We start from the raw sequence: 14,625 nt of genomic DNA on the forward strand, positions 1-14,625 counted from the left end.
AATTATAAACGCGAGAGAGAACCGAGGTTTATTTACTTTCTTTCTCGCATTTAAGCCATATTTTGCATCGTATTTACCTTAAAAACAGGTGTCAAAACTACTGGTGGCGTTTTCAATTTGCTATTATGGCCACAACTCTCTGTCATTTCACACTCAATAATTTGGAACCTTCCGATTTAATTTCACTGTGTCTTGCGCAAATCATTCACTTTTTCCTATTCAAATTTCCTGTCGTCGACAAAAATCGATTGTCTTAGAAGAGGACATTCGTGTGTGATGAATAATTAAGGCAAAACAGTAATTGATCTGTATATTTTAGACCCTGCTGTTAGGTAAACAGGCTATCCTAAGCTACCAGAAATATCCTCTCGGGTGATGGTCAAATTTTTTCTACCCATTTAGGCGTTTACCAAGCGGTTTTGCAAAGCAAAGGATAATCTTACGCCTCAAGCAACACGTTTGAACTGGTTAACCACGGAAAGAGGTAGGGCCCTAAGGGTTAATTCTTTATAATAATGTTCACCTAAAATGCGAGGTGATGCTGCTATGTAAACCATTTTGTAACATCGTAAGCATTTCTTTAATTAATTCGTTTTCCCCATCCATACACTGGCTTTACATTTAATCTCCGTGAGTCCATACAAATAAAAGGGGGTTTTTCTAGGCAGTTGGTTTACTGGGAACTGTCGCAGGTAGCGAAGTCATTCAACTGGTCGACTTAGAAACAGAATCAATATATGTCACCCTCCAGACAAAACCTAGAAATATTTGAAGGTTTAGAGGCTTGCTAATTTCCATCTGAAAATAAGCTTCCTTTACGAAATTTAATACAGAATCTCTTTGAGACAGCCATGCATGCCATCCTCCCTTGGTTGGCTAATCTTTCATTTCGAGTGCTTTCATCTTAAGTATTATGCATTTTTACAGGCAACATTCATTTGAACAAAGGCAAAAACATATGCTTTTTACTGGATAGGCTTTTTGACTATACGATTCTACACCTAAAGTAGAGAGTAAATGGTTTAACGTTCAAAATGTCAAGATTGGTCATCAGTTATCAGTGTAAAAACTTCTGATGTAGAGTTCAAAAGCGAAAAGCGACTGATTCTCCGTGACATTATAAGATAAATCGCAATTTGAATGACAATATTCAGTATGGCAAAGATATCAAAAGGCCGATGTATCGATAAAATTAACCTCTATACGTGAGGTTAGGGGGTATAGTGCATAGCATAATTTGCAAAGGATTTTAAGCCCAACTAAAATCTTGATATATTTTGGCCATTTTTTTTCTGCTAAGAAATTTTCGTTTTCATTCTAAATTCATTTCTCCTCAACGGAAACATTACACACTACTATACAAATATGGTGATTTGATATGTCTAGTTTTTCAAATTAGGATTCTAAAAACGTATGTATGCTTGATTAGTATTTTAATTAAAGTATTTTTTTCCTAATGATTCTTTCAGAGGAAAATTCTTTATGTGTGTGCTGAGATGACTTAAAAGTATACTGGATTCTGTCTTATTTCAATGTGTGCATTGATTACAGGACATGAGAGAAAGACAACAAAAATCGCTTTATTTAGATCTCGATATTGGAAATAAAAATCAGCTATATATTTTTTAGTTTATTTAGGACGTGCTGTTTGACAAAATGGAAGTTAGAAAAAATAAAGAATGACTCTGCTAATGTAAAAACGACGTTATGGAGATTTTTTTTATTAAAGTATACCTTCGTTCATCAATTTGCACAGAAAAAAACAACAACCTGTTTTTCAAAGGCCTGAACACTCACTTTAGTATTGTTGTTTTTTTACCCCGTACTAAGGAAAAATAGTCCACTCTTTTACAAAATGTAAACCACTATTCAAATGAAAACAGCCCTTACCAAAAAAATATAATATTAATCAATCCTCGAAAAATAATGTTTGTCATGGCTCTACAAATTGATGTTGAAAATTGGAAAAAACCTCTTACTAATTAAAGCACTTTCGTGCATTCGAATTTAACTTACATGAGTGTTTTCAGGGACTTAAAGAGTTCGCTAAATTTGTTTCATACTGAATGGAGGTAAACTTATACCGAGTGAAACAATGTTTCCTTTAGGTCGCAATCTCTATGTCCTAATCGCTTATTTTTGGTCCAGAATGTTTAAATTCCAATAACTCTATAATTTCTATACTGGTAGCTTCATAATAATTATGCATCATAAATTATGAACTACTACCAGTTTGTTGTAGCCTCGTGAAAGATTGAATCCTCGACATTAAGCTGTTTTTTTCCTTGGTTTACGAAATTGAGAAAGGTTTATTAAACACTTTAAAGTACGAAAACACAGCGGTTTTTTCTGTGAGGCGATAACCGTGGTTAATAGGGAAAACGTATCTTTCTTTTTTCAGTTAGAAATAATGGATTAAAGTGCTTTACTTATGTTAAAGAGTTTCAGTAATTAAAATGACATTGAGATTACTTGAAGTTAACGTTATCAAACAGTTTCAGCCGTTTGTAAGTTTGCCAACGCAAAAATGGCCTAAAATTTGGCTGGGACAACGAATCAACGATTAAGCCCTGGAAAAACGAGCCCGCGTTTTGCCCAGCTTATCATTGACCAGACAGTGACCAGAAACAGCGAGAGACAAATCCTCAAAATGAGCGAAATCCCAGCAGATTTTAATCGTGCGGATTAGCAGTTTGGAATTTTTCCGTATCATATTGAAGCCATTTCGAAAGAAGGACAAGTTTTGGTGTTTTTGCATGGGTTAAGAGTGTCGGTGTCATCAAACATTTTTCTTTCAAATAACCTGAAAGCAAGGAGCTTTATGGAATTCTTAAAATAACTGTAATTAGTAGAGATTTTCAATGCCTTCGTTAATTGTTACATAGAAGACGCTATCGAGGATATTGAGGAGGGAAAATATATCAATAGAGAGAGATGATTACAATTATAAACCACCACAGTATCCGTAATTAGACGAACTTGAAATGGAGTCTCTCAAATGAACTGTAATTGAGTAACTCAGCAACAACAAAGCTCTTTGGGCCAAGCATAGTGTATTCATAAGAGCTAGCTTGCTTTAAATACGGTTCCGTTCTTGTATAAAAGAAACGATATTCTTTTAATTTCGTGCAGTAATTCAACCCTGTCTTATTCTGTGCATGTACTGTGGAACCCCGTTAATCCGGTCACCAACGGACCAAAAAAATATGGCCACATTAACAGGGTAGACGTATTAAAGTGGTTCGTTAAATAAGAAAATGATTGACTGAGCTTTTGTCCAGGCCAGAATAAGGTGGCTGTGGTAACGAGGTGGCCGTATTATCGGGGTGACCGTGAGGCAGAGTTTCACTGTACCTTGTTTCAAATTTGAAGCTAATTTCAATCACTGTAGATTCTTTAAAAATTCATCATTGGAAATTAAAAACATTTTAACCAGGAAAACCTCCCTTAGTGTAGGTATGTTTTTCTTGAATTTATTAGTTTTTAGACTGTGCAATAGCATGCTTTCCTTAAATTCTCGTTAGCTGTTGTCACATTAATCATAACTGAAATTTTCGACGGTTTTTCCCATACGAATGTAACACCTGATAAACTACCGATTGGTAGGTTTTACTATAGCCTCAAGGTTTTACAAATACACCGACGAGAGAGCAACATAAATTATATCAAGTCGTGTTTCAACTAGAGTTCGCCCCATAAGGCCCGAAATAAGAATTTCGGACGGTTTTAATTTCGGGCACTGTTCTTTTTTCCGAAATTTTTTGCAAGTAATGTATACAACGAAAGGTAAAGATTTTGCAACCTTTACAGAAACAATTTACTTCCAGCACGCTGTTTCTTTCGGTTTTCCGTCACGCGTTAGCTGTCGTGCACTTTAAAAATTCTGGATTGACGATTAAATACCACTTTAATAGACTTGAAACTCCTCTATTTCATAATATTTTACTATCAGTGGCTAATATAAGACTTTAACCTTTTGCTTAAAACTATCATTATCACAGATGTAGTTTTAGTCTAATTAGAGTTTTCTAGGCGTAAATTGACTTGAACACTGTTTCAACAAAGTGTCCGAAATTCGTCCAAAATGAGATAAGAAGTGTCCGAAAATTAAACGTTCGAAATAGAACGTCCGAAATTTTAACGTCCGAAATTTTTTGCAAGTAACGTAATGTAATGATCGTAAAAATAGTTTTTTTTTTTGCTAATACTGGTCTTTTATAATTTGTTTTACAGAAACTGAAGGCTAAATGTCTGCAATGAGAGTGGGAGAAACGCACAATTCATCGATCAACGGAGATCCATTGGGACGCAATGATGTACAAATTGTGTTCCAGGTGGTCGTTGCCGTTCTTATTTGCGTTTTCTCAATCCTGGCCAATTCTATCGTTCTTTATGCAATTCAAACAAACGCTAGCCTGAAAACGTTCACAAATAAGGTGATTGCTCACTTGTGCTTTGTCGATATGGGTGAAACACTGCTCATTATGCCTCTGTGGATAACAAGCCTTGTGAAAGGACACTGGATCTTTGGCGACGCCATCTGCAGTATTTCAGGGTACCTGTTCTTCGTAATGGCCAACGCTACTCTCTACTCCCTATTGCTTATCGCTCTCAGTAGATACTTCAAAGTCGTAAAGCCACAGTTGTACAACAGCATTCTTTACGCAAAGAAAAACCGACCAAGAATCTTAATGGCTTTGTGCTGGATTGTTCCACTGGTCCTCTGTAGCCCGCCATTGTATGGATGGGGGAGGTACAGGTACTATCCGCAATCCACCCTCTGTACTTTTGAATGGTCGTTTGATGGGTCAAATGTTTCCTACATGGTCTTCTTGGTAGCCACACAACCATCACCTTACATAATCTGCTGGTGCTACTTCAAAATCTACAACACTGTCCGAAAAAATAGGATTCAGATCTGCACGCGAGCGAATCGCGCCGCGTGCCAAAACGCACAGAACGCGGAGAACATGTGTATTCACACAACGCTCGGTATCGCTTGTGTGGTTATCCTGTGCTGGTTTCCGAAAGCAGTGTTGGTAATCCTGCTTTCTGCTGGAAGACAAGGCTTAGACCTACCACTACTGATATCGAGTTATCTCGTGTTCCTAACTTGTGTCTTAAATCCTGTGGTATATGGAATTCTGAATCCTCAGTTCAAACCCGCTTTCAAGGCGTTGTTCAAGAAGAGGGAGACTGAAATGATCGTTCTTTCGACGTTTTCGGGACCATGGCTAAATTCATGACTGAAGTACTCGCAATGGTTAACTTAACAGATGAAATATGACCTGGGAACTGAGTGTTACAGTATAACCTGGATAGGCAATTGTCCTAGGACGTTAAAATGATCAAACGCAAACAAAATTAATAACAAAAGAATTAGAGGGATGGAATTTAATTGTCTCTGATAGCAAATAACTGGCAAACAAGCAGGGCTTGCAGTTTGTTTACTTTACAAGCAAAACTAGCGTTCAGCCATCCTCATTGACGTCACTAGTTTTTCAGCATTCTGATTGGTCAATCGAACAAACCTTTCCCAATATTAGGGATATTTTAGCGGGAAAGACGCGCGATGCATGTTTCGATCCTTCCGCTGGCAGAAGAAGTTAATCGCAGACTGTCAAAAAAAGTAGTTAATTTCTTAAGTTCATGCAAAAAAATGACGTAACAGTATGAGTGTTGTCTTTGTGTTTATAACTGCAAGAAGACTATAAATAAACAACTGTGAAAATTTTCTAACTAGGTTGTGTACCCTTTACTTAATTATGAAATATTACTTTCGTTTATAGTAATAGTGATTTCATTGTCAAACAAAAAACAAGACTTAAACTTGATGACACTTATAATTATAGAAAACTGTCATTCGTTTGTGTAACAGTGCCTTCGTTGATAACAGTTTTAACAGTAAAGCTGAATAAGTACCCTGATAAAACTTTCACTCGATTTTGAATTTTCCCGCGCAAGTGAAAACCAATCAGGAACCACGGACTTTTGTAATGTTACGTCATCAGTTCGAATCCCAGACGACCCTCTCAGACGTGTCTGGAGTAGAGAAATGATTGACGTGCTGGGAGACATAAATATATCGCCAGACTCACGTCTTAATTGCCAATGCTTTGAGTTGTCAATTGCCATATTTAATTACTATCCAACACGTCCTTAAAGACGTTCACTGCAAATATTTAGCCAAGGAAATATGTTTTTTGGAAAGTGTTTTCAATTAAGATGACATAAGGTCACGGCTGTTTAATTTCTATGATTTGTTTTTCATTCAGTGTGCCCTGATGGCAACAAGAGATTTAGAGATTCACGGAAATTGAGCCCAGAAACTTTTCGCCTACAACTCCCTTAGCAATGAAAAAATATTCTCTATATCCTTTTAGCTTTAGTTCACCTCCGGATTAAACAAAAGCTTTACCCATAAAACGACTTTTTGTCTTTTGCTCAATTTTAATAACCCTTCTCCCAGTAATTTTTGTTCTGTTTCAATGTTGAAATATCAGTGGTTTAAGAAAGTTGTCAATATCATGGGCTTGATATTCAAAACATGCAGATGTGCCCGAGTTTCTATCTATCGAATGTTAAAGGGGTGTTGCGTCAAAATTTGCTAATTTGGATTTCGCTTTTAGAAGAAAGCTTTGATGTAGCTTTCGTTTTTCCGGCTGATAGTCCCAACTAAAGAGATAGAAAATTACAGCGTAAAGGAGATGATAAATTGAGCAAACTCGTTCAGCGTACTAATCTCCTTGGAGAAGAAAATATATTGCCCGAAGACCATTGGCCCGCAATCTGTTTCTCAAAACCCAAAAATGCAAATTTTAAAACTACATATACTGAAAGTTACCATTTAACCCTAGATTCATAATTTGCGAGTTCCTCAGAAGTCGATAACAAATTTTTCATTATTTTTTTAGGTTCCCCACTTCGAATACATACTTCGTAATCTTGAATGGTTTTTGCGTGTTTCTAAAGCTGACAGATGTAGTGCTAATCGTCAGGATAGACTAACCTCATAACCTTAGAATCAGATTCAAGAATTGTTTTGAATCTTGAAGGTTTCGTTTTAATATGAGAGGAATTTTTTGCATGGCAAAAATGTATCAATTGTTTTATCTCATTTGATTTTGTCAGCATAGCTTTTTGTATGTAGCTTAGTGGTTTTTTAGTTTTTCAGTAACTCATTAATAATTCAACAAAGGAAATCATTACCGTGACGGTAGGTGGATATCTGATTAAAGTAGCGTAGATTTTTACGATTTTATTTCTCCGTTTTCTCCTTAGTTTTAGTTTCGATTGAGAAGATATATCAAAGACTGAAGACAGTGTTTGACCACAGTTCCAAACACCTCGAAATTCGTCAAAAATACTCCTCTACACGTCTGTGACACCATACATTGTACGTTTAAACATTAAACACTCTTCTCGACTATTAAAGTAGACTGATGAACGCTACAACGTCTTCCCATTTCCTCTTGAAAATTCGCGTTAGTAGTTCTCGTACGATTCTCTGTATGACTGCGATTTATATTTTCGTTGCAATAACGACCGCAACTTACTGCTTTTTTAAACGCCAGTTTGAACTGCGGATTCATAATTCCGTAGATAATGGAATTTGCCAAACTACTCGAGAACATCAGGTAAATAACCACGATACAGAACTCCCTTGGAATTAAGCAACCAGCAGACTCGATAATAACGACAATAGATACTGGCCCCCAGGTCATCAAAAAGACACAAACAACAGTGAAGCTGGTCTTCAAAAGTTTCATGTCAGTGGGACGAGAATTCGATGTACTGACGCCATGCTCTTCCTCACGAGCGTTCATATTTTGCGTGCTTATTTTCACGGTTTTATAAATTTTGTAGTAGCAGTAAAATATTGAGGTTGTCCCCCCATTAACGACTCCGCCTGCGGTCAATATGGCGTATGATATGTACTTGACTTGCCAGTTGAACGTGCAAACAAAGAATTTTGAATGATAAGCCATTTTGCCCCATCCGTACAAAGGGGGCGTGGCCAGAAGCATGGCAATCAGCCAAACAAGAAGGCAGTAAAACCTGGCCGTTCTATCACTTGCGAATAGCTTGCTGTACAGAGCTGGTTTTACGACTCTTATGTATCGGTTCAGAGCGATCAGACCCATGTTGAGAATGGAAGCCATGCCTAAGGTGAACTGTATTGATGCGGAGACTTCACACCACGACTCGCTAAAATTCCAAGTTCCCGTGTACACACTTACTACCCAAAATAGCATGTGTAGCGTTGCCATGGAGATGTCAGTCAGTGCCAGATTTTGAATGAAAATGATTATGACGCTCTTGAGTCGGATGTCTTTATTGATGACATAAACAACCAGCAAATTGCCGAGCGTGGAAGCGAGGCACACTAGAGTGGTCAAGGTCACTTCCACGCCAATTTCAGCACGTGACCGACCAAGAGGATCCTGGGAAGTTGATTGAGAATTGTTCGCCATTTTGTTGCACTATGTATGAAACGCTGCACAAAGGAAACCTAAGCATCAAAATTTTAACAAACATTAGTCTAAATATTAATTAGGCAAGACTTATTGATTACGGAAGTCGGTGATCATATCCGTAACTTCTTCCTTTGTATTTATCCAAAAGGAGAAGCACAGATGAAATGTTTTTATTTGTATTATCTATTTCCAACCCACAAATGCGACAAACAGGTTGGAGGAAAACCATTCCAAAGATATGATTATCTCGCTAAATCCATGTCAGAAATATCAACCCATAGATAAACTAAATAAACATGCAGAAATCGTAATTCTATACCGGGCTTATGATTTTTAACACTTCTGTAGATTCAAAACACTAAAAAGATCTCAAATTAGCACCACTAAAGTTAAATGATGCACTTAACATTTAAAGGGGTGCTATCAATCTTCAACAATACCTCCAATGTAATGTCACAAAACTCAGTCTATTCTGTCCACAAATTCAGTCCAAGTTTCGCCATGTCGTATCTGGACTCTTTCTTTGCCTATTGCCTATCACTGTTTCCTTGTCTAATATAGTTATCAACGAGTCGAGTTCCGTATTTTTAGTTAGATTAGTAACTATATAATATACAACTTCTTTTTGCTAAATGATTTAATCATCCCATTTTTAAAAACGTTTTTGAGTACCAAAATAAAGTGTGGTTTCCCGGAGTAATTGTCGTTCTGTCTGTATTCATTTATACTATTGGAAGTGAAATAAAGTGGTTGAGTCAACTTTGCGCTAGCTCTGATTATGTTATGTTATGTTTTGTTTTGTTTTTTTCTTTAAAGGGGCTCAGTCACGGTTTGCGCATATTGAAAAGTTTAGCCTCAATTTTTCAAATTCATCGTTTGAAATCCGTGTCAATCTTCTCCATCCTTAGCCATCCTTGTTCCTTTGTGGTTTATCATTATCTCTTTGGTGTTTTTCTATCTTATTAAACTGTTATTTTCAGGTTGCCTACCATTTAATGGTAATTTTGTATGTGGCCAAAATAACTCAAAATACCGTGACTGAGCTCCTTTAAGATATGACATGAACAGGATGGATTAACTGTGGGAAGAGTAGATCAGCTGAAGTAATTGCTTAATTTTTGCCTCTGTTTTCGAAAGGATCTGAATCAATTTAAATTAATGATTCTGGCCTACTGAATGACACCCACACATAAAAACCACGAAAGATCATTTTAAAAGCCAGAACTAATTTAAAAAATGGCATTTCCGTTTGTTTTTAATAAACCTATATGGTGGCTTCCTCAAACATTACACACTTTTTGTTTGAAATAACTGAAATCATAACATTTGATTTCATGGAGTTTCTACAGGACCAGAACAAAAGTCGTGTTGAAAGTATAACCATGTAAAGAAAACGTATGACTCGTGTCTTTCGTAAAGCTGTTCCTAAATGCAAGACTGTTCAGTCACCGTATTTTGAATTTTTGACCATGTACAGAATTACTCTCAAATTGAAGGAAACATGAAAATAGTAGTTTATTAAGATAGAAAAACACCAAAGAGATAATAATAAACCACAAAGGATCAAGGATGGTTAAGGATGCAGAAGATTAACACGGATTACAAACGACAAACTTGAAAAATTTAGGCTAAACTTTTCAAGATGCGCAAACCGTGACGTAGCTCCTTTAAATACCTTGTTCCCCAAATGGCATTAGTTATATCATACATTGATCTCAAGATAAGATTGGAACCCTTCACTTCGGTTGTTGAAATTGCACAAAGCCTACCAAAAGTAAATTTAGCAAAAACATAGGGTAAAATAATACGTATATTGTATACGAATGGAGGTCTTGCAAAGTCCTCTTTTTGTTATGTGCCTCGTTCTGGAATGCGCGATTTTACTCGGTAACACTGGAAAAGTTGAAAATTTACATGGACATGTCAATTTTAATTTACAGTATGTAAATATTGATTTACATTCTTTGTAAATTACAATTTACATGTTAGGGTTTTGTAAAATAAATTTACAGGAAATTTACAGCTTTTAGTACAGCATGTAAATGTTCTGTAAATAGTGATTTACATTGTTTTTGTCGACAATGATCATTTGAAGAACATGTAAAAACCTGTAAAATATTTTACGCACTTTTACAGTATCTGCCTTTGTAAAAAACATGTAAATTGCTTTGCTAAACCATGTAAGAAACGTGTAAATAATTCAAGCGAATGCTGTAAAAAGTCTGGAAATGTTATGTTTGTAACCCTGTAAAAACCATGTAAATGAAAAAAGGGGGCCTGTAAGAAACATGTAAAAACCATGTAAATGAAAAAAAGGGACCTGTAAGAAACATGTAAAAACCATGTAAATGAAAAAAGGGGGCCTGTAAGAAACATTTAAAAACCATGTAAATGAAAAAAGGGGGCCTGTAAGAAACATGTAAAAACCATGTCAATGAAAAACGGGGGCCTGTAAGAAACATATAAAAACGATGTCAATGAAAAAAAGGGGACCTGTAAGAAACATGTAAAAACCATGTAAATGGAAAACCTAGAAGTTGCACGGGTGCAGTGGGGGGCTGTAAATAGCCTGCTAAAAACATGTAAATTAAAAAGGGGGACCTTACAAAGGCTGTGAAAACAATCTAAATGAGATAAAGGGGGCTTTTCGAAAAACTGTTAAGACCACGTTAATGTAAAATGGAGACTCTTAGAACAAAAAGATCTAAATTTAAGAGAAGGCCTGCCTAAACCCTGCAAAAACCATGTGACGGAAAAGTGGGCTTATTTAATATAACTCTGGTGTAACGGTTCAACCAACGGAGACCGTTGAAATGATGTAAATTCCAAGTTACCGACAGGTTCGCTATCCTCTTGTAAACGGTTGGTTGGATTTTGCAAAGAAATAAATGAAAAGTTACCCCGGCCAGGTTAAACTTGGGGGGACGGTGGGGGGGGGGGGGGGAGAGAGAGGAAGAGTTGTCTCGGGTAACCGAGAACATATAAATGGGACCTTTTAAAGGCGCGTAAAGTTAAAATGTAACACCGCCTTAAAGCTCCGTAAACCTACCGTGAAGCCTCCATTAAGGTGCCTTTTACGTTGAAGCATTTGAACTTCTCTAAAATCCAAGTGTGTGCTATAGTTTGCTTTAAATTGAAGTTGGGTTAGAAGGTATGCACCAAACTAAATCGCTGCATTGATCGACACCGCACTAAGCTGTCTTCTTGTGAACTTTCCGCGCATCCACAACGACAAAATAAAACTAGAATTGTTACTGCACATGCAGGCGTCCCAAGCTTACTTCTCTAGAAAAGAGAAAAATTAATTCTCGGACACGTACGTATTCATTCATGAAGGACCATGAAAGCGTCACGTGTTGTGTGAGCTCAAGACGGAAAGAGACCCGGTGACCGAGTTTGAACTGACGCGAGTTAGGTTAGGCAGGGAACCATACGGGACACAGCCGGCCCAACGACCGTTTTCTCCTGAATGCTTTGAAACGCTGTTTTAGGCTATCTGGTGTACTTTCAAAGCTCTGTAGGTTAATTTTAGGTTGCGCAAAAAAAAAAATTTATCTGTTCGGTTATTCTAGAGGAGCTTGTGTATCTCGTACTTATTAGGGCTTTTTTGTCCATTTCCCGAAAACGTTAGGACTTATCGCCTTTCCGAAAATGATAGCTGACTTTTTTTCGGTACCCAAAATGACATTTTGTTTTTTTGTTTTGTTTTGTGTTTTTTTTTTTTTTTTGGTGATTTCTACCGTTCTGTGCTTTCATTGCCGTCACTGTTATCCCAGTCCCTTTGTAAGAGCATACCAGCCTTGTGAGTGCCCGATCTCCAACAAACAGGAATCAGCGGTCTTCATGTTAGGTACCAGGTCCTCTCGGTTCTCCCGCCATGTTTGGCAGTTCGTTGGAACCTGCATCGAACTCGAGCTCTGTTTTAGGGGCCAAAATCCACTCTACCTTCGCTTCGTCATCGTGCACGGTTTCAAGGCAAAGTTTTCCCTTACCCAGAAGCTGAGCATAGCGATCACAGGCAACAACAACAGGTAAGCAAGTTTTGCATAAATTGAACGAGTATAGTAAAGTAACGTCAAGATACGTATACATTTCGTTTTGCCTTTGGTTGTGAATGTGTCATTATCAAGGAGAAGTTACATTGCTTGTGGAATCGACTTTGTTGATGTTTACCTGCTGTGCATAAAGGGCTTTATTATCTGTTATTATCTGTTCTCGATAACCGAGTATGAGCATGCGACATTTGTTATTGGCTTATTGGCTGATGCATTCTCTTGTAAGGTTATGTTGCCCTCTGATGTGAATGCTAGTAAGCTAAAATGTAATGTGCCATCTTCAGCAGAGAAATTTTTCTTATGCTAGTGTAAGTATTCTGAAGTTACTCAAGTATCTACAGTTGTACCTACATGCAAGTTACAATATGCTACACAACTGTACATGGACATTGCACCCACTGGTGCTGATAGTAAGCTAAATGTTGTGAATTTTTCTTTCACAAAAAAAAACACCACGATACTTTATAAAGAGGTATACATGTACCTCAAACTGTCATGAAAACTACACAGGATTTGAAAAAAAAAAGGAAGAGTAACTTGCCCAGGCAGGAAAATCTACTTGTCTTGGACGACACAGTATAGTCAATCGATTATTTCATAACAATCAATAGGAATTAGTCAATGATATCAGAAATCAATAAAAGAATTCGTCATGAGTAATCGATTGTGATCAAATTTTCAATAAGCATTATCAATTTTGCTGATACTAGCTTATCTTTTAAGCAACATTTAATAAGGAAGAAATGAACAAAAGATATAAAGTGAAATATGAAATCATGAATACAATTGCATAAAAACATAACATTGTATCTTGTAAACAGAATATTTTGCTGGTATACATGTATCGGGGACTATGTTTTGGGGGTCTTTGGTAGTGCCTTTGAAATCTACATAAAAAAGTTACAATCAAACATTTTGTTGAGGGACACAATTTTTCTACAGTTTATGTGAACTAACAAAGAGAGGCCAACTTTCAATTGATTCTCTAATGACTGATAAATTTGGTAAAATCAAATTGATAACTTGAAACTTCTCTAGCATGTGAGTATGAATTTCTTTCCATTGATTGATAGCACTGATAACACTTACATTAATTTCAATTTATTGATTTATATCAATTTATGGATCAATTTCAATCGATTGCCTTACCCTGGGATGACCAGACAGCATTTTAGAGACCTGTTACAGCTGTACATTTTACTTGTACAAAATTGGGCTCTTACCAAATACATGCAGGTTTCATGTGTCATGCATCTGTTCATTCATCTGTAGCAGAGCAGGAAAAAAATTGTAAGTCACTTGCCCACTGGGCCAGTCAATTTCAGTTTTCACTTGCCCCCATTTAAATATTGGTTGCCAGTGTGATGGCCAGTAAGGAAATCAGAGGACAAATGCGAATGAAGTACGCTCGGATTCCTAACTAATTCTTGCTTTCAACCTAATAATTAAGTAATCTTTAGGTCTTAAGTTTTGAAATGGAATGGCTGGAAATTATCATTTATCAAGCTGGCATTTTTAGTCAGACTCACAAGACTACTGAGGCTACATGGTAATTTCACTTGCCCACCGGGCCACTGAACTTCTATTTTCACTTGCCCAAGAGCAAAATTTACTTGGCTGAGGAAATCAGACCTGGTTTTTTCCTGCCCTGAGTAGATCACAGATAACACCAAAATATGGTAAAAACAAAAAATATTCACATAACCCATTACCAGAGTGTGTCACAGAATCTGTGAATTTTTCAGGCGTGTGTTACTGATGTTCTTACCACATTTTGATGTCTTCTGTGATCTATTACTGAACAGATGCGTGACAACGTAGAATCTATCTGCTTTGTAATACATAACAAAGAAACAAAAACAAACATTTATGACATCAGCTGTACCTTTGTCCACCAATAGAGCATAAGTGCGTGTAAGAAACAATCAAATTGTGCCTGCAAATAACTTGACTTATTATTTAAACATTGTTTGATAGGAGTTTGATTTATTGTGCATGAATATTACGATGTAGAAGATAGTGAACATTGAATATTTACTGCCACACATTTTGAGTTTAGTTCTTCTACATCCTCTGACATTCAGTGCCTTCCA

At 36.7% G+C, this 14,625-nt stretch overlaps 2 protein-coding genes across 2 annotated transcripts; one reads left to right on the plus strand and one right to left on the minus strand.

Annotated features, from left to right (window-relative positions):
* Positions 1-78: 78 nt before the first annotated feature.
* On the plus strand, positions 79-5,811 carry LOC145468409 (green-sensitive opsin-1-like). The gene is made up of 2 exons (XM_081452111.1): positions 79-484; positions 4,234-5,811. The coding sequence occupies exon 2, from the start codon at positions 4,248-4,250 to the stop codon at positions 5,244-5,246; it is 999 nt and encodes a 332-aa protein (XP_081308237.1). The 5' UTR covers positions 79-484; positions 4,234-4,247; the 3' UTR covers positions 5,247-5,811.
* A 1,598-nt stretch (positions 5,812-7,409) lies between these two features.
* Positions 7,410-8,474, minus strand: LOC145467206 (visual pigment-like receptor peropsin). The gene has a single exon (XM_081450759.1). It carries the CDS (start codon positions 8,472-8,474, stop codon positions 7,410-7,412), a length of 1,065 nt encoding a protein of 354 aa, XP_081306885.1.
* Positions 8,475-14,625: the final 6,151 nt, after the last annotated feature.

Source organism: Orbicella franksi, chromosome 14 (assembly GCF_964199315.1).
Source record: "Orbicella franksi chromosome 14, jaOrbFran1.1, whole genome shotgun sequence".
Taxonomy (NCBI): Eukaryota; Metazoa; Cnidaria; class Anthozoa; order Scleractinia; family Merulinidae; genus Orbicella; species Orbicella franksi.